Source organism: Solea senegalensis, linkage group LG9, assembly GCF_019176455.1.
Source record: "Solea senegalensis isolate Sse05_10M linkage group LG9, IFAPA_SoseM_1, whole genome shotgun sequence".
Classification (NCBI taxonomy): Eukaryota; Metazoa; Chordata; class Actinopteri; order Pleuronectiformes; family Soleidae; genus Solea; species Solea senegalensis.
The window spans coordinates 14,441,714-14,464,337 of NC_058029.1; the positions used below are offsets into that span (position 1 = coordinate 14,441,714).

General features: G+C 40.4%; 2 protein-coding genes across 5 annotated transcripts; both read left to right on the top strand.

The window, feature by feature from the left end:
* The first annotated feature begins 527 nt into the window (after positions 1 to 527).
* On the top strand, positions 528 to 9,456 carry ice1 (KIAA0947-like (H. sapiens)). The gene is made up of 20 exons (XM_044033720.1): positions 528 to 757; positions 944 to 1,002; positions 1,583 to 1,694; positions 1,829 to 1,905; positions 1,998 to 2,035; positions 2,135 to 2,217; positions 2,366 to 2,442; positions 2,627 to 2,664; positions 2,797 to 2,879; positions 2,988 to 3,024; positions 3,194 to 3,250; positions 3,372 to 3,452; positions 3,564 to 3,931; positions 4,368 to 6,482; positions 6,757 to 6,922; positions 7,058 to 7,218; positions 7,686 to 7,876; positions 8,021 to 8,121; positions 8,213 to 8,311; positions 8,719 to 9,456. The coding sequence occupies exons 1-20, from the start codon at positions 668 to 670 to the stop codon at positions 8,898 to 8,900; spliced, it is 4,215 nt and encodes a 1,404-aa protein (XP_043889655.1). The 5' UTR covers positions 528 to 667; the 3' UTR covers positions 8,901 to 9,456.
* Positions 9,457 to 10,509: 1,053 nt separating this feature from the next.
* Positions 10,510 to 22,175, top strand: LOC122774442 (terminal nucleotidyltransferase 4A-like). 4 transcript variants are annotated; one of them, XM_044033722.1, is made up of 13 exons: positions 10,510 to 11,444; positions 12,896 to 13,019; positions 15,597 to 15,643; positions 16,274 to 16,394; positions 16,544 to 16,651; positions 16,740 to 16,868; positions 17,630 to 17,843; positions 18,253 to 18,379; positions 18,477 to 18,580; positions 18,725 to 18,915; positions 19,423 to 19,557; positions 19,698 to 20,139; positions 20,228 to 22,175. In XM_044033722.1, exons 1-12 carry the CDS (start codon positions 10,741 to 10,743, stop codon positions 20,127 to 20,129), a joined length of 2,436 nt encoding a protein of 811 aa, XP_043889657.1. In that variant the 5' UTR covers positions 10,510 to 10,740; the 3' UTR covers positions 20,130 to 20,139; positions 20,228 to 22,175. The 4 variants fall into 4 exon arrangements, with proteins under 4 accessions (XP_043889657.1, XP_043889656.1, XP_043889658.1 ...); XM_044033721.1 differs by having other exon boundaries at positions 19,698 to 22,175; XM_044033723.1 differs by having other exon boundaries at positions 19,752 to 22,175.
* The last annotated feature ends 449 nt before the right edge of the window (positions 22,176 to 22,624 follow it).

The window sequence follows — 22,624 nt, forward strand, 5'->3', positions numbered from 1 at the left end:
AGCACTTTTCATACAAAATAAATTGTCACACAAAGTGCTATACATGATAAAATCAACAAAAGATACACATTTTTACAGATATTTTACTCTTTAATCTCAATCTCAATATTGTTAAGCGGTTTCGTCTGAATAAAAACAAAATCTAAGATACAAAATGATCGACAAACAGAAGTAAATTATTTTCTAAAAGAAAAAAAAAATCTAAACGGGTGTCTCTGTTGGATACCATGTTATACCGACTCTAGCCACTAGAGGTCGACAGTGCACACAGTGTCAACGGAATGTGACGTGTGACGTTTAAGTGCGTGCTTTGTTATAATGCAATGCCTGAAGTAAATGCCGAATGGCAGGAAACACATTTACACCAACGCAAAATATCAAATGCACCACTTAGTACATTCATATTTCACAATTTATCCCATAATTACCATAATTTTAAACAAAATAAAAAAAGCGGGTATCACCGAGTAATATGTAATTTCTTCTTAACCGGCATCTCACGAAGCTCCTCATTTGGGGTCCTTGCTTGGGTCTTTCATCAACGTGGGAGACGCGAAATTGTGAAGTTGTTTTGGTGCCATGGCTGCTTTTGTTTGACAGCAACATGGTCGACAACGTGTTTAAGAATAAGTAAGCGTGGTGAGATACTAGAGGACATTGTCTTACCATGATGCCCGGGGACAGTCAGGCGAAAAAGGTGGCGATCGGCGCGGACGCGACTGTTGGAAAATGTCAGAACTGCTCTGTTTTGCACCAGGTCAGAGCATCTTTCTTTGACAAAAACTGCTATTAATAGTTGTGCTTTGTCTCAGAATGGGGAATATAAACATTCTCCGACAGGGACATGATTCATTATGCATTTATTACCCTATCACCCACAGTGAACTTGTTGCTAACTGTGAATTCCCCTGTTTGTTTTGTCTCTTTTCCTCTCTCACTATAGAGTCTCACCGAGTATGTGTCCTCATTTCTTGCACTGAAACAGAAGATAACAGTTTCAGAGTGAGTTATTTTACGAGTTGTCATCACTTTAATTTTGTCACTTGATCCCCTTTTACTTTTTAACTGTACTGTTGCATATTAAAGACTGTTGTATAACAACCTACATTAAAGGAGGTGTCTGCATTGCACGCCCCCTTTCTCCCCCACTCGATTAGCTGTCTTGACAGTGGTTCGCAGGATGCTATTACTTGTTCTCTTAGTTTTACCACCTTAATTATATTATATATATTTTGGGAGGTAGTCTGAATTAGCTTTTTTAAATAATTTTTATGTCGTTTATTATGTAATTAACTGACCTGTTATTACATATTCATGTAAGATTATGATTTTCTATTCTAATAACCTTGATAAATGCATTGGCCATATAAAACCCAATTTTTGTCAAGGTTGGCATTTGCACAATGTGATATTTTTGTACCTATGAGTCCACTGTGACATGCAGAAATTGTCATGTGTTCTATAATGTTGTTTGTTGCACTTATTGTAAGTTGCTTTGGATAAAAGCGTCTGCTAAATGACATGTAATGTAATGTAATGTTTGAAACTGTATTAATACATTGGCTTCACATGTTTCATGCAGTGACACTATCCGGCTTCAGCAACAGCTTGAAGAGCTACAGATCAGTTTGGTTACTTTGGAGAAAAGGACTGTTGATTATGACATTATTCAAGCAGAACTGGAAGAAAAAAGGGTACGTCCTGTGATGTGTCTGGCTGTAGATAAATGTCATATCACAAATTACGTTTATCTTTGAATATGTTGACCACCGCTCTTTATGTAACATTTTCCTTTCATACTTATATTACACTGTTTATTTTACTAAAGCATGCTCTTATGGCCTATGGAGGGATGTCTGAAGAAATGGAAAAACTGAAGCAGGAAAAGAGCAAGACAATAGCAGAGTAAGAGATTTTAGGAGTTGTAATCGATGCGTTGCATATAATGGTTGTATATTTCTGGTACAGCAATAACTACTATGTTTTGTATCCTTTAGCAATAAGAAGCTTGAAGAGCAGCTAAAAGAAGTGAAAGGTAATTTGCTGTGTAATGTAAATCTGGCAAGGAAAATCACATATTGTAATTATATGTCTTTTTGATTATACGTGCTGACTGTTTTTTTTAATTCCTTAGAACTTACTGAAACACAATCACTTGAGAATGCACAGCTGACGAGGGAAAAGGCTGTAGTAGAAAATGATTTGCTGAAAACACAGGTAAACAACAGTTGAACACTTTTCTTTTATAGATCATAGTATGTCATCTCGTTACTGACTGTTCCCATACTGCCATTTTTATGTAGAACCTAGAGAAATGCAGTGAAGGAAACTTTATCACCTCTCTAACTTTGTCCCTACTCATCAGATGTCGCTGAAGAAATCTCAGGCACAAGCACAACAAGTTGAAATACTGACTGAGCAGAACACCAAGACAACGAAAATGTAAGAAACTCAGCCTTGCATTGGTGATGTTATTGCTTATATTTCAGTTAGAGATTATAATCAAATCATTTTCTCTGTTTTCTTTTCAACATTAAGTACTATTTTCTCTAGTGACCTATATATTTTTTATTTAATTGCCTGTTATGCAACAAGTTATGATAGATGATTCCTTTTTCATCCACAGAAAGGAGAACCTTGAAAATAAAGTTAATCAGCTAGAAGGTTGGTATATAAAATAATTTATTACATATTATAGACATTAACTGCGTTCATAAGGATGTCTCGAGTTGTTTGGCAATGTTTGTTTGGTTGTGTACTTTCACATACTAATTCAGGTGTCTATTTGTATTTCAGATTCATATTGCAAACAAAATCATCAAATATCCCAACTAACCAAAGAGAAAATCCTGCTGGAGAGAAACATTTATGATCTCCAGGTGCAGTAATGACCTTTATGGATGACAATCTGGTGATATAGATTAAATAAAAATATTTTTTTAATACCGTTGAACTGACTAATTTTCAGGATTTATCTTCATTTGCAGGCGAGACTGATGAAACTAGAAAGAGAGCGGAGTAGAGGTAAAAATATGGAATAAAATAATTAAAGCTTGATTTTCTTTTTTTATTTTACTTTTTCCACATATTATACCTTTGGGAGCTTAGCTTCTCTGTAATGTTTTAGTAGTAGTGTTTTACAATGACCTTATCTTTTTTTCTGATTTAATTTTTTTTAAATATTTCTTAACAGAATATAGGAGCGTTTCAGTGCAGGCAGCAGCACCTGAGGAGCCTAAAGTTGACAAAGGTATGCAGTTGCCTTTCGTTATTATTTATTACTTAAGCTTTAATGAGCTCGTCACATGCAGTAACTTCAGAAGCAGATTGTAACAATTATTACCTTTTGCGTGAATATTTTGTGTGTCCAGAAAAGGTCCGGATCCTGCTTGAGAATTTGTGGGCATGTGTGGAACCTCAGCACCACCACTCAGAAAACCAACAATCAACGAGTGAGTTTGTTCTCATTTTTTAATTGTCAATAGTGACCTCTGATTTTTCTTTTTGACTTTATTCCACTATTTCACCCTAGATGAAACCCTCTCCATTTTTTGCAATTTCAGGACCTTTCTCCAATTCCAAGTGGGTTGTACCCTCCTCTCCGCAAAACGGACTGCACTCAGATCGGAGTTATAAATCCCAGTCTCCTTGTGACATCACTGTACAATCTCAAAATGACTCAACGCAGACAAAAGCTGCTTATCCACAGTTGAAAACATCTTGTGCACAGAAAGCCATCAAGCTGCAAGAATCTCCTCAGGGTTCAAGGGGCAAGAAGCAAATTGTTATTTTGGCCTCACCCAAAACGAGCAAGCAGTTCTCCGAGGAACCCAAAACTGATGAGAACCTGGGCAGCTCTGAACCCTCTATTGAGGAGATTATAAAAATGTTTAAACCATTGCCTCCCTGCATATCACCATTACCAGACTGGGTGAGAACTTGAATTTTTAAATGTTTTTTTTTCTTTGTTGACCAAAATGCACTTCTGTTATACTACTAATAATGTATAATAATTGCATATTTTGTATAGTTTTAATCTGCAATAATTTGATGACTCTCCCTCTTCCCTGGCTTTTCAGTAAATCAAATAGTTTGATTTGGAATTATGATCATCTGAAAATGTGCCATACCATTGATTCAGGATTATAGTTTTTATGTTGAGATTCAAATACCATTTTCACCTGGCAGCACAGTGTGGCCTTGAGTTGTTTTCCCCTTGTGTTAGCCATAATCCATGGCTTATTGAACAGAAGGGCATAAATATATACACTATTACACTCTTAATTGGAAAAAGTAATCCTGTCATTTAAAAAAAGAATATTACATGTTTTGGATCTTCATGAGTTGTTCAACTCATTGTTTTTCAGGAAACCGAGATGGAAGTTGTGGAGACGGATGTTAAAGAAAATGGACACCACCCCAAATCCTCCAGTGACTCTAGTACTCTTCAAAAGGAGATGTCATACTCCGATGTCACCTCAGCATTAGTGCCTGTTGTCACTGCACAGGAAGTAAAACACATGTCCAATGAAAATGACTCCAAAATGGGACAAAATGAGTTGAGCGATGCTATTGAAATCATGGACAAAAACAGCAGGACAGACGGTGAAGAAATGGCTCTTGAAAAAGACACACAGGCGGAGCAAGAGGCAGCAGCTGTACAAGTTACCTCAGCGCAGTCATCATTATCTTCCACTTCCACCTCACTTTTGGTTGAGGTGGCCTCGATAACTAGTGAAAGTCGAGAACCATCCTGGAATGGGACTCCTTGCTGCAGTGTTTCCAGCAGCAAAAGTGGAACAGAAAATGCCTTGGGAAAGGCAGAGGAAGGGCAAGCAGAGACTGTTACAATAATGGATGTAGATTTAGACCTTAGTGATTTTACTACTGACAAATCAGTTTGTCCTGATACTGAAGAGTCACCAAGAGGAACTGACGACACTGAGGTCTCTGTAAAAGCAGGCAGCAAGCAGGTAGTTACAGGTAGTGGCGGCACTGGACCTCAATTGCCTCAAACATTTTCACTGTTAGAGGTAGAAGAAGGGGACAAGAGCCAGGAATCTTGTAAAGCTAATGTCATAACTCCTTCAAAACATAAAAATGAAACAGAGACATTAAATAATGAAATAATAGTTGGTCATGGGTCTCCCATTTCTGATTCCCAAGAGACAAATAGCGTGAACTGTGAATCTTTGACAGAAAATGTACATTCACTGTGCAGGCAGTTAAGTCCTGTGTGTCTGTTACCCACTGTAAAACTGCAGGCTTTAGAAACTAGCACAGATGTAGGAAAATCAACTGTGGATGTCAACAGTGAGCACTTTAAAACAAACAACAGAGCTCTGCAGCCTTTACCAAAATTAAACCAGAAAGTTGAGATTGGAAATGCAGCTGGCAAAGACTCCCCTGAGGACAGAAAAGACTCAAGTAGTACTGCCTCATTAAATGTGCCTACACCTTCCACAAATGGGTTAAATATATGTTTGGAGCCACATATAAGAGAGCCCCAAAGCCCTCAGCTGATCAGAAAGCAGGAAGCGTCAGCTACACATCAACCACCGGAATGGATAGGCCAACTTTGCTCTGAAATGGGCCCGCCACTCCCCCCTCTCCTTACCCCTCTGAGTCCACTTTCAAAAGCAAGCAAATCAATCAGTCCACGGCAGGCTATTGGAAAGCTCTCATTTCCATCACCCATGGAAAGACAGGCTTCCGACACTCCTGTCACAGCGAACGTGACACCCAACAATCATCATCTGAACTCTTCAACCTTCAACAGTCCACTTCCTTCAAACGGAGTCCCCTCATCACCACTTCAGTTTGGCTCTGCCACTCCCAAACATGCAGTGCCAGTCCCAGGTCGCCTGCCCATAGCAGCAATGAATTCCTCCCCATCCTCGTCCTCTAGTCCTTCTCAAGAAAACTCTGTGAGGATACTTGACACTATGTATCCAGAGCTGTCTGCCCGTGCTCGAACTCTGACCATTCTTAGGGGGAATGTTGGCCTCGGCATTTGTTCTTCGGAGAGTGTTGCATTACCCACAACCACAGATAGTCAGGCATCTGGCTTCAAGACCATCAACTCCAACACAACAGCCTTCACCAAGACTGAGACTAGAGGAGAAAAAAGACAGGCAGCCAATTTGCCTCAGCCTAAAAACAGCAAATGTCGAAGGCTTGACGATACCTACTCGCCATCCATCAGTCACAACCAGGTGTCTCCCTGCTCATCGGACAGTGGAGAGAAGACCTCCTCTCTCCAGAGTTTGTTGCTCGAAAATCCACCTCCCTCCAAGGAAAGTGGAGAATTATTCACTGCAGAGCAGAATCCTGTCATTGATGCGTTACAGAAAATCGAACACCAGTGCTTTGATCTATTACCTGTGATCCAGAGCCATGTGTGGGTTGGTAACCTCCCTAAAAAGCCTGTCTTGAGGGATGAGGAGAAGAGGGTGCTTTCTAACGTTTGCCACAGCAGCTTGGTTAGTATGTTGCTTTATTGTGCGGTAAAATTCCTCAGTAATAATAAAAAGAATGAACTTAGTAATTTTTTTTTATATAGTAATTAACCGTAACAAAACGTTTTTTTTAATTCAGGATCTGGGAAGCAATAAATAAAGAAGAATTTCAGCTGCCATACTTTTTGATAAATATTGTGTTCTCATTGTCAGAACTGGCTCATTGTATGTTTCTGGTGCCATAAAATGTCACGTTTTCATGTTCAACAAACTAACATTTTTCTCTTTTTCCTCTCAGCAAGCGGATGATATGCTTTCTGCAATCCTGGACAAACTGAGAGAAGAGAAAAGGAAGCTCAGCAGTAACTACTTGCAGGCGCTCTGTAGAGTCTACATCGGCATCTGTAGACAGAAGAACTACTGGGAGAAAGCTCACATCCTCGCTTACAGTATTCTTACGGAAGGTTAGCAATGTGTTTAACTGTGTTCCGGGGAGATACACTTACAACACCCACTTGTGTAATGTTTAAAAAAAAGTTTTTGCCTAAAAATAGTAGTAGTAGTAGTAGTAATTTTTTGTTCCAACTTCCACACTGCAGATTTTCCAGATTCTGCCAAGATGATCTTGTTTGTGGTAACAACATGGCCCAGTATTCTCTCACACGGTAGCCGTCTGTGCCAAGCCATACATGCTGTCACCAAACTGAAAGCACAAGAGGAGCTTCTCGGCTGCCTGACAGCAATCCTCGGTTGGAAGAAGGTATTTCAACAAGATTATTCATAAATCTATATTTTCTATTTATATCCAATATTTTTAAGGGGTTGTTATCTTTGAACACTGGGTCATTTTGAACCTATGTGGCCGTCTCTCTACAATAATCATTGTCATTTGGATTGGAATGATGTATGCACAAGCATGTCTTGAATAAACCTCACAGTATATATCTGTTGACATGAAATAGTAGGAAAACACAGGTTTTGCCAGTTACTTTAGATTAGATTAAATGCAAGTGATCCCACAGTGGGGAGATTCACTAGTTAAAGCAGCTACCGAAAAAGTAGAGAAAAAAATGTTTAATTAGGGGCCCACTCCACTACGTTACATGTTGAAGCTGTTTTATTTTTTCTAAAGGTTTTGTCATTTTCAAGACCTACATTCTCACTGTATGTCTTCTCAAAAAAGTGTAGTCGACCCTCAAAGGTCTAATCTCTTTTATGTCTCTGCAGAGTCCTCCTTGTGACATCGACCAACTGATTTCCAGAACACTGTCTGATCTTAGTTCGGGGTCAGATCTGGCTCTCGTGGAACACAGTCGGTATGGGTTCGACCTGGGGACTCGGGCTTGGGAACATGTATTTACACTGCACCTCCTCTGTGCACACAAGAAGTGGAAGTGGACTTATGAAAATGTATTGGGGTAAGTTGTTTTCTCTTACAGCCTACAGCTCCTAATGAAGTCAGTTCCAAAGCAAATGATAAAAAAAACTGTAGAAGTCAGTTTTCGAAATTAGATTCCTTTACTCTGTGCACCTGCACTCATTTGTTTATTTTTCTTGCGCAGAAAGGAGTTGTGGCCGTTAATGAACACATGGGTGACACAGCCCAGAGATCAACAAGCACCCGTTTCTGATCCGACTGTCATTACTGTGCTCCGACTCATAGGTCAGTAATGAGTAATTTAGTTGTTTGGCTGAAATAATAAATAATTAAAATGTACACTCAATAATTTGATCATCTTTTTCATCTTTAATAGGACGCCTCTGTCAACTGGGAATCAAAGAGAAGTGTGTGTCTTCTGTGGTAACGGTTGCCAGTGTCATCAATGCATTTGGCAGGCATGGACAGGCTGAAGGTATGATAGTGAGAAATGCTTATGAGTACAGACTGCTTTTGTTTTGGCTGTAACCCATACATTGTGTGCTGAGAGCACTATCATTTTATTTCACATGCTTTGTTCTCCCTTGCTGTTTCATATCTTTCAGTCATAATGTCTTTCACACATTGTTGCCTGTTTGTGTAAAGGCAGATTCCTGAATTCATAGCTGACCTTGCCCTGTTAAATGTAGGAATTTGAATTTCTACACTGTACATAACAAAACCAATACACACCCCTCCTCCTTCCCCTTCTGTCCCTCCTCTTTTCAATGTTTACGTATTATAATTGTGCCAAATGAACTAATCTGGCATCTTGTTATTGAGAAAAAGAAAAGGACCATCGAGCTGAAGGATATCGATTAATCTTCTGTCCTCTCCCTCTAGGTGTGCCTTGGGAGGTCCAGTTAGCAGCTGTCTACTGCATCCATGAGCTGTCTCCCTGCAACCTAGAAAAAGCCATCGATGCCCTTGCAGGTTGGCGAGGAGAAACATCTCGGAGCGTCCCTCCTGCTGTCACCAGCTGCATTAACCAGTTAGCCTGTATCCGCAGACAGGTCAAGAGCTGAGAGACGAGTGCTTTGCAAATTCACATCAACATTTATGACTTTACCTGTGTTAAAGGTGGACAGAATGAGTATCCCACTGTATATCTTGATATTCATTTTAGTTTTACTTGCTAGCAGGATAGAGCCATTTACCACTGAGACACATGAGCTGTCACGAATAATTTTTGTCTTGTTGTCAATACTAAGTTCTGTACTTAAAATGTTTTTGTTTTTCTCCATGTGCCCCCCTGCTTTAAAATGAACGTGAGGCGAATGTATTCCATTCTCATGCAAATCTTTTCTCACTTTTTATTGTGATACGTCAAATGGATTTTTCAAAAGACTTTTAGCTGTCCACACCATGTTATATACTGTATGCACTTGTCTATCTTCCTTTGTCTACTAAACTTGGGTAATAATGCTCTAATGCTACTGTAAATGTTTATTGATTCAACTCTGTGTAAATATGTTGTTAAATATGTTCAAATTTGTATTAAGGAAAAAGTAAGATGGTAAATATATTGTACAGGTTATTAAATTATGTTTTTTCCAAATTAAAATGTACTAATTTACTGTATCAACTGTTTTGCACTCTCTCCTCTATCTCTGCAAGGCAATATTCTGACTCGTGCATACATCTTTATGAAAAATAATTATTCATTTCTGCTGTTACAAAAGATAATTAATACTAATTAAGAGACATGCATAGATTGATGATGCATTTCATTTATCAAACATTTTGGCTAATTTACGTATTCAAAATAATTGGTGTTGCAGAAAGTGTAGTAAAATGGTCAAACATGTTAATGTACGCATTCTCTTCCACACACCATCCAGTCAAGTCATTCAGAGCTCTGATCTCACCTCCTTCATATGATCTGTCCATTTCATGTCATATAGACTTTAGACTAAGACTGAAGTCATATAGACTATAAGACTTCAGGTTTGCCTACAGATGCTCTCCCCATTCGCCTTTTCAAAGAGGTTTTGTCCAATAAAGGACCTTCTCGCCAGGTTATTTTAGTAGCAGTCTCAACACTAGTGTGGGTGTTTAAACATGCAGTACTTGCAGTAACCATTGAGGCAAACCTCCAATCTCCCATTCCTTTACTTATTTAATTTTTTGATCGTACATCATTTTTGCCAACTGTTGTTTTATAAAATATAATTTCTGAATTGGATTACAATTATTTATCTAATCTATTGTAATTGTGTGTCCCTCATAGTATAGTACCAATATTTATTTGCAAGAACATGATGAAGACAGTTACTAATGATCCAGCCAAATTACTAATTTATTCTCTGTCAAACGGCCTAACCAACGCTTCCGGGATCTGCCTTCGAAATAAAAGCCCTAATAACTTTTGAACATTAAATATTTATCATTATAAATCGTTTCAGCTAAACTTTTACAGTATAGAGAGACTGGATATTTGGTGTTTTGAATGGTGTCATAATGTGTTCACAATTACAAACAGCTTCTTGCTGTTAAAATGTCCTTGGTGTGATTTTTGATATAAAGCATAGATGAAATGACTCGTTTCCGGTCTGTCCGACCTGCGTACGGCTGACTTGCGCCTCCTTCTGTGCAGAGGGGTGTGTTCAAAGCAGATTTAAATCCCTCAGACATGCGCAGACGCTGATCCGTGCTGCTGCCTGCGCCATATTGGTTGACTTACATGGGGAGTGGAGTTGGACAAGCTGTTTCAAAAACCTTCACCAGTCTCCGGGCATGAAGCATTTCGAGGATAACAAATAAATCAAGCGGTGGGATTTTTTTGTTGCCACGGGTGCAGACTCTTTGAACAGCCGAATTGTTCGCCATTTTACCGTGAGGAGGCTCTCAGTGAACTCGAGTTCAATGGATCCCAGGACCGCTTGGATACAGCCGGAGCAGAAGGGACCTGCCAATTCCCTGTGGATGCACATTTGGGAAACATCTCAGGGATTTGGTGCAAACTCCGACATCGACAACCACCTTCACCTCCAACGCAACTTCGCAGCGCATAATACAAACTCCGTGGACTCTGACGGCGAGTATTACAAAATTGTAGCGCCGCCCCCGGGGGTTGTGTTTGGGAAGCAGTCGAAGCGAGGCGGCGGAGACCGGGGTAGTGTCCGGAGAAAGGGCTCGCTGTCGCCGTCCTCCTCCTCCTTAGACTCGGAGGCCGAGAGCTCCTCGCCCTCCGGCTCCTCTCTGCAGATAGACAATTTGAACGTCGCCGAGGAGGCCACTCGCTTTTTACACTATGGCGAGCACGAGCTAAACGAGAACAACCTGAGGCGGCAGTTTCCCCCTCCGCCGTTTCACAGCGTTCAGCAACACTGTCGCAGCATGCAACAGTCCAGCAGCGGCCACACCCCCACGGGCATGAAAAATCAGCATGGGAACAAGCACCACCACCACCACCCTCAGCCCCACTCCTCCGGCCGCAGGAGACATTTGAACCGAGCCAACACGTTCCACGGCATCAACCCGCTCCTGTCCTACGGCTGCAATGGACAATATTTAGACTCTTCATGTAGCCTGTGGAAAACCAGGCGCTACAGCCCGGGCATTAATGGGTAAGGCCATGTAGTACAGTCATGGAGGGGTTCTCAAAGTGAAGTGTGAGGCCCACAGTGCAGTCCTTGACAGAGGGTCCACCAGGTCACTAATTAAAATAAGCACTGCAGTGTTAATAAATACGCACAGTGGTGTATGAAGTGTATCATTAAAACATTTGCAGTTTATGTAAATGTACATCAAGTTCTTAACAACTCAAACAGCTGTGTTCCCTTTTTTTTTTTTTTAACTGCAAGGTCCAGTGTGTAACATGTTGGGTGATATATTGGCAGGAAGGGAATATACTACCCATATGCATGTTTGTATGAGTGTATAATCTCTTAGAATTTAAAACATTTGTTTTTAACGCCTGAAAAGCCTTTTTTATATTTATTTTAGGCAGGGGCCTTGCATAATAGAGACGTCTTTCTTGTGTTTCTGCATTACAGATTTGCATAGCGCCTTTTTAACAACGCAAACAAAGAATGGTTCTATACACAAAACCCAATGCATACACCAATAAAAAGAAGGAAATGGGAACATTGGAGAGTGTCGACAGACGTTCATCTTTTCTAGTTTGTGTGTAGGAGCGGAGGAGTCATCTGTTGGACTCTTAAGTTTCATTGTTGGACATCGCCAATTCTTACACACTGGACCTTTTTATAGAGTTTATCTATTTTTTTTTGTGTGGTGCATATGGTATTGGCAACATGATCCACTAACTTGGACACTGTGCAGTTTCTATGAACCAGGTTGGAGCAGATGGAAAAATTAATTTATGTCACAAAATGTTGCCTCATACAATCTGTGCCCGTTTAAGTCTACAATAGCTTATGAATATAATGGCTGCTCTCTCTCTCGCTGTAGGACGGCCTTTTCTGACTGGAAACTGAAGTTTGTGAACCACTTGGTCCACGCACAGAAGTCCACATAGAAAAATCACTGATTTAACATCACTGCACAAACGGGTTGTTAATCATCAGCTGCCTCTATCAGCAAGTAGAAATCTGTTATCTTGTGACTTCGTAAAATCGTTGGTTTGCATTTACCATGTGACAAAACTTGTCAAACACGGCATCAGTGGACCTGAAGCTCCTGTGTTGGTTCTCTGTATGGACTCAAGGTTTGAAAGAATGGGCAGTTCACAAATGATAGTTTTCACCTGGGAAAGGCTGTTTGAACAAACCTATTTATGAGATTTCATAGACTTATGCAAGCATAGATTTTTATCAGGCGAGCCTTTTAAATCTGTTATACCTTCTGTGCCTGCTGGGTGCCATGTTATCAGGTTCAGTCTTGAAACAGTGGCGTAAGATAGCACTTTTTGAAGTGTTCATAATCCATTTCACTGAATTTATTTCACATCAGTTTGTGTATTGCCCTCTCTGTATTTTTTTATGCGTCCCGTCCTTGTGTTTAATGTCTGACTTCTCAAACGTTTGTGATTCTTTATGTCCCCTTTCTTTTACAGTCTACATGAAGAGATAGTGGACTTCTTCAACTTCATGTCACCACGACCAGAGGAGGAGGCCATGAGAACGGATGTGGTGAACAGGATAGAAAGTGTCATCAAGAACTTGTGGCCCACAGCACGAGTGAGTATCGTACGCTATGTCTTATGCCTGCTAAGAAGCCTCGAGGTTACATGACGTTTGAGCAGTCGCCCTGAAATGTTTGCTACCAGATTGAGACACCAAAGTAGTATTTCATTTTCATATACTGTCCGACCACGCCATATACTTTTATGTGGTGTTGGCACATTTACAAGCCTATGGGACACTGGGAGAATGATATTTAATTTAATTGGTGGATTACCTCCTGATTCCCCAATATTTTGTCATTCTTTGTTTCTGTTCACACTCCAAGATCTCAAACCCCAGTGATAAACTGTATTAGAAAGAGTTGAGATTTTACTTTTATATATTTTTTTTTTATATATTACTGCATCAAATGTTTTATGAGCTGCAGTTTACAAAGAAGATCCACCAGTAAAGCAGGGGCCTGTTGCACAAAACTAGGATAAGGGATTAACTGGGGATATGTCAGTTATCCTGGCTATACTGAACCAAGGGCAATATTGTAAAATGCCCATTCATGTTACTGTTGTTTTAGATGATGAAGCTCTGATACTGAGACAGGCTGATGGGAGAGTGTCTCAGGACAAGTTAGATTCCCTAGCGTTTCCTGACTAGTACCTACACAGAGCCATTCATCTTTATTTTTTGTATTCATTTTGCAAGTGGCATTTTCTTATTTTCAAATGGCGATATGGAACATCTAAATATAAGACCCAATTCTGATCGAAACTGTGTGCAATGAAGTTGGTGGCACATTTATTTGTGATATCTTTTGGATATCAATAAACGGGCACAGAAACTTTATCTTCCATTCAGCTGGCTCTAACGCAGGCAGTAAGTCTTATCCTAGGACTGGTCCTGAGCTGCTATAGAAGGAAAAGTCACTACACAACGATATCAATCATCTTTCTTGGCCACAGAAGATCCTGCTACATTTAAGACGATTGCCAGTATTATGAATAGCAAATTACACCAAGCACGTTCCCTTACAGTTGCAATAGGAGCACCCGTGTTGCATTACAACTTGCCCTCATTCGTTTGCTCAGTGGACTGCATACAGATCCACATCAAACGTTCCCCAGGCAAACACCAAGGCGATTTTTCCACTGCAGAGTGATTCACTTTGATGATTTCAGTGGAGCCAGCGGTAAGTGAGGAGCTCATTTTTAAAAATGAATAAGAACACGGACACTTCTGGTTTGTAACATGAAATTCCAACAAAGTCAAAGGCACAAAATTCTGTTCACTGTATTAAAACTGTTATGTGCACCAGGATTAGTTATACCTGGCTTGAGTAAGCGCCACCATATCCTGGTCTGAAGTTCATGCAGTGGACAAAGTCATGCTAAATTTAAGTTTAGCAAAGGTTATGTTCCTCTTTCTCAGATATGCTGGATTTCTTAATACCACTTTCGTGCAACAGCCCCTGCTGCTTTGGCCTCCACCCAGGACTCATGATTTTACATTTAAGATTACAGTTTGTTTGTTTTTTTCATGTGCCAGTTCTTATTATTATGCAGCGTTGGCCTTCAGTCCATTGTTTTAATGTTGTGTATCGACTCTTGTTTATTGCCTTGTTAAATAGTTTGCAAAAGTATAAATCAACGTTATTATCTTATATAGCCAGCAGCCAGTGTGTCTGGAGGTTTACTGTGCTATATTGTTTGGCCACTATATTGTAGTCGGACTAGTTTACACTACACGTCCAAACTAATTTGGCCAGTTATGTCACTGGTATTCCCAAAGTAACATAAGTGAATTATTTTTTTCCCCCCACTTTATGTTAACAGAATGTTGCTTAATAACAAACAGCATTTTTAATGGTTACCATTACAAACATTTTGAACTAATCCTGGCCACAGAGGTCCCACTGGGCCTTACTGGGAGCTAGATCTTTCCTCTAAAGACTGTTTTGTGCCACTCATCCAAGCTGTGGCTGCATAGATGTTAAGCCTTTTGTACTGGGGGTTTTGGCCCCTTATCAGAGGCCAATGTAGAAAACAATAGCCTCACTCTACAGAGATCGGTGGCATAAAATGATAAACTCCTGTTCAACGCTCAACTATTTAAACTCTTGCACACTTGTCCAAACTATGTTCAGTCTTGACAGTTTTCGGTTTGTTTTTCCCCCCCAATGTAATGCCTAATGTCATCTGTATTATATAATCTTTAATGCAAATATGAGAACTATTAATGAAAGCAAACTTCTGGCAAGGAAACCTGTTTTGCTTTTGAAACGCACTGATCAGCGTGAGGTCTTCTGAAAGCAATATCAACAGAGTTAACACCAGAGCTTCATAGAAACATAATCACTCACACAAAACAAAGCTCTTGCATCAACATTTTAAGTGGACTGATTTGCCAAAAACTTTGCCAAGGTTTGTTTTGGGTTTTTTTTTAAGTTGAAATGTGTTAAGTGGGTGTACGAAATTCCGAGCAGTGTGGCTAAACATTGCTTCAGATCGCCAAGGTGTCCAACCTGCCTACATAACTAAAGGTCAACCAGGTTTACACATCAGCCACCAAACTGATAATGGTTACAAAGATGTGTCCCGACTGAACAGTGTTGTGGGTCATTTGTCTTGGGTCCTGCAGGTGGAGATATTTGGCAGCTTCAGCACAGGACTTTATCTTCCAACAAGGTAACATTTTTGTAACTTATCATGTTATATCTGACTTTACACAAGACTGCTTTGAACTTTCTAATCAACATGCTAGTTTTAAGGAAGTGTGAGCACTATATTTGGTGTGGTGTATATTTACCTTTTGCCACAGCTTCAGTGATGCGGTGTTCTGTGTTGCAGCTGAATAGCAGAAGCAGCTGCATTTGGAAATGGGTCTTTTCAGCCAGACAGAAACTGCGGGAAAGTGGGGAAATTAGACCTTTTTACTGTTATAATGTTTCAACATCACGCTAATGTTTGTCCTTAATCAACATGTTAAATGTGATTCTGGACTAGGCGTTTAGGATGACCACAGGAGAACTAATCTCTCTTCTTGGCGTAAATGTATTCTGTATATTATCTGCGTCATCATACTTTGTTTTAAAAGAAACATGAACTGAATGTGTTCATGAACAATCCCACATTAGTCATCATTGTCTTATGTTCATTGATACGTCTTAAAGAAAATCACTGCGCACACACCAAACAAACTGATTTGAGTTACCGGCTGAAAAAAATAGTTGCAGAGCAATATTTTGACCTGCACATCATTGTTCATTGTCTGAAGACAGAATACAGGCGCTAAGTACTTTGTGCTTTTCTTCTTAGTGACATTGACCTGGTGGTGTTTGGAAAGTGGGAGCATCCTCCGCTACAGGAACTCGAACAAGCCCTAAGAAGGCATAATGTAGCTGGCAAATACCCCATAAAGGTCCTGGACAAAGCTACAGTAAGTCACCAATATGTTTTGGCCCAAACTGTTTCTAACTAATAAAGATTTAAACAGTGGCTTAATAAAAGAACAAACAAAACAATTATTTCAATGCACATAATTGGGCATTGATGGTGTAAATACCCTTGGATACTTTCTGCCCCCAGGTGCCAATCATTAAGCTTACGGACCATGAAACGGAGGTGAAAGTGGACATCAGCTTCAATGTAGAAACTGCTGTCAAAGCAGCACAGTTCATCAAAAGCTACCTTAAGGTATGCATTTTACATATTTTCCATTTTCACAGAAATGCTTGGCTTTCCTTTCGGTCATTTTCTTACACTTGTCTTTGTGTTTTTGAAGAAATACACCGTTCTGCCGGCTCTGATCTTCGTCTTGAAGCAGTTCCTACTTCAGAGGGATCTGAACGAAGTCTTCACTGGAGGCATCAGCTCTTATAGCCTCATACTAATGGCCATCAGCTTCCTGCAGGTAAATATACTTGGTGTGTGTGTGTGTGCATGCTGATCTGTCACAAAACATGGAACATTTTGTTATTGCAACAATCCATGGCAAACTAAAAAGCTTTGATTTTGGTTGGATCTGTGCTAGATGAGTAATGCAGTTGTAATTTACTGTATTTTCGTTCATTAAAAGCAGAAAGGTCACCAATAATTGCACAGTGACTGTGGTTGCGGCCCCCAAAATACATTTGTGGATAAAACTCCTGTTGCCCATGATAATATGAACGCCAGCTCATATACTATAGTGCTACGATATTTAGCTTTACTTAAGTGGACCTAAAAGTAAACAATTACTGGTACTGTTAGCTAGTCAACTCAGACTGACCCAGTGGTTGCATGGCCAAGTACACTTGTCAAACAGATGAATGGAAAAATGAAAGCCAGTCCTTATTTTAGGAAATGTATGGTAAATGCAGTTGTGCTGAAATAACTGTAATTAAACAAAATATAATTTCAGTACTGTAATGGTTGTGGCATGCAGGTTCAGGAAGTGATTTGTCAAGGCAGATGGGGGCAACAGCAACATTGTGCTTTTAAAGTTAAACAGGCACAAAATGGGTTGAAAATGAGTATGACAAAGAAGCGTGCACTATTTTCAGTAGTGCAGTGAATTCTACTGCTCAAAAACATTGGGTTTTTTTCAGTGGCACGATCCTATGTGTTTTTGTTTAAATGTTCATAATTTTTTGTTGGCATTAATTAATAATCTCTCCCTCTCCTGTTGATCAGTTACATCCCCGGATCGACACGCGACGTGCCAACATAAACCTGGGCATCCTGCTGATCGAGTTCTTTGAGCTGTACGGTCGCGATTTCAACTACATGAAAACGGGCGTCCGGGTGAAAAGTGGAGGGGCCTACCTGTCCAAGGAGGAAATGCTTAAAGCCATGGGGAGTGGGAACAGACCATCAATGCTCTGCATTGAAGATCCAGTCCAGCCAGGTCAGTCTGGGAAGTTGGGAGTAAAAAGACCATGTTATCTATTCACCCATTCATGTACGGTAAGTAGTAGGACGGGATGACAGATAATGTTCAAAGGGACTAAGAGCTGTTGGGCAAACACTTAGAAAAGCAGATTCTAAAGACGACTAAACAAGTTGCAAAATAATCAAATGTATTCCTTGAATTAAGTGAGATGCATGCAGGTGTGATTTCATAAGTCATCATTCATTTGCCCATGTTTATTTGAGCGTAATGAGTTGTATGAATGTGCAATCAGTACAGTTGGACTGTACTGATTGCTGATGACTGTACTGATTGCTGATTTGCTCATTAAGTCCTGTTGACTGATTGCCAGGATGATGAGTAATTGAGTTTTTGCATTAACATCAATCTTAATAAATCTTGACAGGAAATGATGTTGGCAGGAGTTCTTATGGCGTCCTTCAGGTTAAGCAGGTGTTTGACTTTGCCTACATGGTGCTGAGTCATGGAGTGTCACCTCTTGCACGTGCTTACCCCAACAAGGAGTATGACAGGTTGGATTCTTCAATACATTTTAAACCTTCTTTCTTCAGCACTCGTTCATGTTTTACCGCGATATATAATCGTGGCCTTCACCTTTCTGTGTTGCAGTACTTTAGGGCGCATCATCAAGGTCAGCCCAGAGGTGTTGGCCTACAGAGAGTGGACAATCAAAAAGTGGGAAGCCAAGCAATATGCTAAGCTGGAGAACCATGGTAATTTGGTTTGCATGTAATTACTGTGAACTTCAAATCATCATTGTAGTTTGTGACGGTTTCAGAAAATAAGACAATTGTGTTCCATCCAAAAGGGTTGAATGAAATGATTCAATTTGACATTGGTACTCTGTTTGGTCCTAGATATAGACACCTGTGAGCAGGACCTTGCCAGACTCATGCTGGTTTCTGTGGAGGATCAGAGAGACAGCTCCTCTCCCCTCAGTGCTGACTCCCCCTCACCGTCTCCAGTCTTTCTTCCCAGCCCCCAGCACCACTCATCATCATCATCATCATCCTCAGCATGCTCGCTCTCCTCCTCTGGGAGTGACATTGTAAGACCCAAAGGATGTTTGACCTTTCCAACATTGTGTGTTTTCAAAAAACATGATTACGGTAACTGTGATTGCCTCAGCTTTAAATAGTTCAGTTGTTTAAAACGGTGGTGTGCAACTTTTTAAATATAAACAAATGTTTTATTTTTAGATTATATTTAAACCATTGTGATGAGTTCACACACTGCTGATTAAGCCTTTAAGCTCCACATGACTCTCTCTATTTCTCAGTATAGCTTTGTTTAGATCTCATTTTCCATGCGACATTTCTGTGCTGCGACACGGCAAGTGATTTGTTTTCATGTTGGAGGATGTCAGGTCTGATAGTTTTGCTTGACAGACCCCATTTTCAGATGAAGGATGCAGCATAGAAATAATGTTACATCATTTCTGTTTACGAAGCACACAAAAACGGAGACAGAATAACATCAACAAGACTCACCAAGTCAGGCACTGCCGCTTTTTCAGCCCATGCAACTTAAATTATTTGTGTCCATCTTTTCGCAGGAATCTGATTCTCCCCCAATCAGTAATGCCACTATCCAGCTCCACCCCCTCACGCTGGCCTCAGTCCATCCAGTAATCCAGATGGCTACTGACCTGAGGGCCACACATGCAGGCTTCATCCACACCATACCGCAGGTTGGTGTTTGTAATTTATCTTTGAAATAACGGAGAATGCTGATGTGTCATGGTAGTTTTATTTTGTCTGATTTCCCACGTGTCTTTTTAAATAATCCAGAAAATGTATTAATTACATATGCATATTCTCCCCCCCCCAGCTCCAGATGTCCCTCCCAGAAAACTTAACCATCCCCTCCCTCTCTGATTGCCAGTTCTACCACGAGAATCCACCCTCGATCAGAGTTGTGCACCGTCAGACATCACAAGCTGCACAGCAGCACGCCAACTCCACAAGCCCCCTCCCCAGCCCCCTCCACCGGCTCCACCACACACAGGCTGGGGTGCAGCAGAGCCAAACGTACACCAATTCCCACGGATCCATTGAGCTGCACAAATTTAGCTTCAAGCACAACCAAGGTGGCAGCCTCCGAAGCCAAAATCCCCCTCAAGGTAACTTCAGTCCCCAGCAGCGGTTTGTTCCCCAGTGTCACAACATGGCACCAGGCTTCAGAAACCAGCAGCAGTATAACCGAAACACCTGGAGACGCAGAAAGAGGGATGATGTTCCTGCTCTCAACCAAAGTAGATGAGAGACTAAAGGTGCAGGATTTGACAAGCTCGCTCAGCCCGTGACTCTTTGAGTTGAGAAGCCATGAATGTTAAGTAACGCCTATTTTGTTTTTGTTAGAGGCTCTCATTAATGCACCTACGTCACCCTGGAATTCCCAAGTCAAAGCCAGATGTCTCCCATGGTGCTGAATGACCAATCTCTGCTAGCATTGTGCAATCACTGTGCGACGCTTCAGGGATCTGCAGGTGAAGGAAGACCATAAAATGCTGAACTCTTTGCTATATCAGTCTGATGGTAGCTGAAGCCCTTCCTTCCTTCCTTCCTTCCTTGAAATTTGATGTACACCAGCACAGACTTAGTGTTGAATGACTGATTCCCAGACTCCATGCAACTCGACCATTTGGGGAACATCATGTGCCATTAGTAGTGAACTGGTTTTTCAAGCCTGGTCTTTGCACCTTTGTGGGGATTCTTTGGTCTTGTTGGGTCTTCTGTTTGCAACTCCCCATCAGAATGCTCTTGACTCCGAGCTGTTATGGCTTTGGATATCATCTGTGAATTGTACTTGTGGACTGAAGCAAAGCACTACCTTTCTATCTATGCAGCACAATGCTGACCTAATGTTTTTCGGTGTTACGGCACAAAACGGACCTTGTCTCAAGTGCTTAAACTGTGATGACTTGTTTGAATGTACTAAGTGTTCCTTTTTTGTGTGTGTGTGTTGGTCATTATATTATGTTCTGTTTTTGTCACAGAGGGAATTTTCTTTTTGTTCACGTTGGCACTATGTTTTTGTACTGTAAACATTGCCACCTTATTTTAAGTTTGTTGCATTGATATGTGACAGTGACTTGCTTTTATTTAATTTATTTCACTTTTTAGTTTAATTTTGGGGTTCTCCCCCACTGCAGGTTTACTCATTTTGATTCTAGTCTGCATTGATTTGTGCAATAGATGGAATTAAGGGCCTTAAAGGAATGTGTGTGTGTATGTGCATATTTGTGTGTGTATATGTGTACCGCTTTCCAGCGGAAGGGGGAGCTGTAGTATAATGTGAGAAATGTGCCAAAAATCCCTTAATGCCAACATTTTACTTGTGTTAAATTTACCATCGCACTAGGACCACTTGAACTTATGCCATTTGCTTGTCAAAATGTTTCTTCCACCACTAGTTCTTATTGTCAACTTATCACACTTCTCAGTGGTTTGTGTCTTTGGGTGCATTTCCTCTTGATAGACCACAGTCTGTGCTGGGAAAACACACCTTGAGCAGTATTCCACAAAGTTTCAGAAACAGTTGGTGCTACTTATTACCAGCAAAATGCTTGTTTTCTGCCTTATATCTTCGTAGATTCTGTTAAAGCAACAGTTTAACTGCCTTTGTAAATGACCAAATTTGCCCTTTGCCCTGGCTGTAGCTGAAGTTCTCAAAGTTTCTGTAAGCACTGTCGGGGTTACTTGGCCTCTTATTTTTACATATAGGTTTGTAGCGTATGCTCCAGGAGCATACTCTGCAGTCGGTGATTGCCAGCATTAGCATCATGTCACACCTTTCCTCATTTTATTTCCTCTTCTCTTTGGTTTTTAAATTACAAACGGTTGTGTACAAAGTCTGTATCTTTCAGGGGATTTCGTCTCCATATTTAAAGTCTAAAACAAGGTTTCAAAACTACTTAAATTATATAGCAATCCATGAGAGAACTTGAGCTCGGGACGTCACAGATTCACTGTTACACAAGTTCTGGTTAAGTGTTTGACAACTTGACTTTGAAGTCATGTATTTCGAAAGTTGTTGTTTTTTTGTTTTGTTTTTTATTGTAATAAGCTGAGACAAACATGATATCCTTACCATTGTATCCTTGTTTTCAGTGCAGCTTTCCAGCAATCCGACTAAAGCATACTCAACTGGTTGTCACATATCATTTGCCACAAACTAAATCCCCCCCCAGCTCATATCTGTGTCACTTGGTATGGATTGTCATTCGTAAATGACGGACATGTATAGATGTATACCTTGTTTTTTATGTAAGTTTTTCTATTTTTTTAATAAACTTTTTAAAACCTACATTTCAAGATTTGTTTTCTCTTGTGCTCGTCTATGGCTCCAAACACTGTATAGTGCTTGAGGAATTGTTAATGCAAATGTATACTGATGCTTATCCACTTACAACTAACACTGTTAAACCCAATAGTGAAACCTGGATTATAGCATGTTGGCATTCTGTATTTTTAGAGCGCCTCATACTTGTGCAACAGAGGAGCACATTGGTCCATCTGGTGTGTTGTAGTTCCTTGTGCTTTCTCATGAGGGCACTGGTGTTTTATTGCTGTATCTCATCCATTACTCTTCAAGTTGTCAGCAGGGTGCAGGGAAGTGGAACGCGACAGAGGAGAGGACTTAAAACATATCTGCCCTCTGAAGGTTCAATCATTTGGAGGGTTAGTGGCTGGAACGTTGTCATTTTCTTCCAATTAAAACCAAGGGAAAAGAGTGTCCTCACTGAGACCCCTTTT

What these genes read in the sequence shown, in the direction of transcription:
- ice1 (XM_044033720.1), top strand. Translation starts at nt 668, where the DNA reads ATGATGCCCGGGGACAGTCAGGCGAAAAAGGTGGCGATCGGCGCGGAC. An exon ending in GAAACATTTATGATCTCCAG is followed by an intron (nt 2,880 to 2,987) that starts GTGCAGTAATGA and finishes CTTCATTTGCAG; the next exon opens with GCGAGACTGATGAAACTAGA. An exon ending in GGAGCCTAAAGTTGACAAAG is followed by an intron (nt 3,251 to 3,371) that starts GTATGCAGTTGC and finishes TTGTGTGTCCAG; the next exon opens with AAAAGGTCCGGATCCTGCTT.
- LOC122774442 (XM_044033721.1), top strand. Translation starts at nt 10,741, where the DNA reads ATGGATCCCAGGACCGCTTGGATACAGCCGGAGCAGAAGGGACCTGCC. An exon ending in TACAGCCCGGGCATTAATGG is followed by an intron (nt 11,445 to 12,895) that starts GTAAGGCCATGT and finishes TTTCTTTTACAG; the next exon opens with TCTACATGAAGAGATAGTGG. An exon ending in TGGCCATCAGCTTCCTGCAG is followed by an intron (nt 16,869 to 17,629) that starts GTAAATATACTT and finishes CCTGTTGATCAG; the next exon opens with TTACATCCCCGGATCGACAC.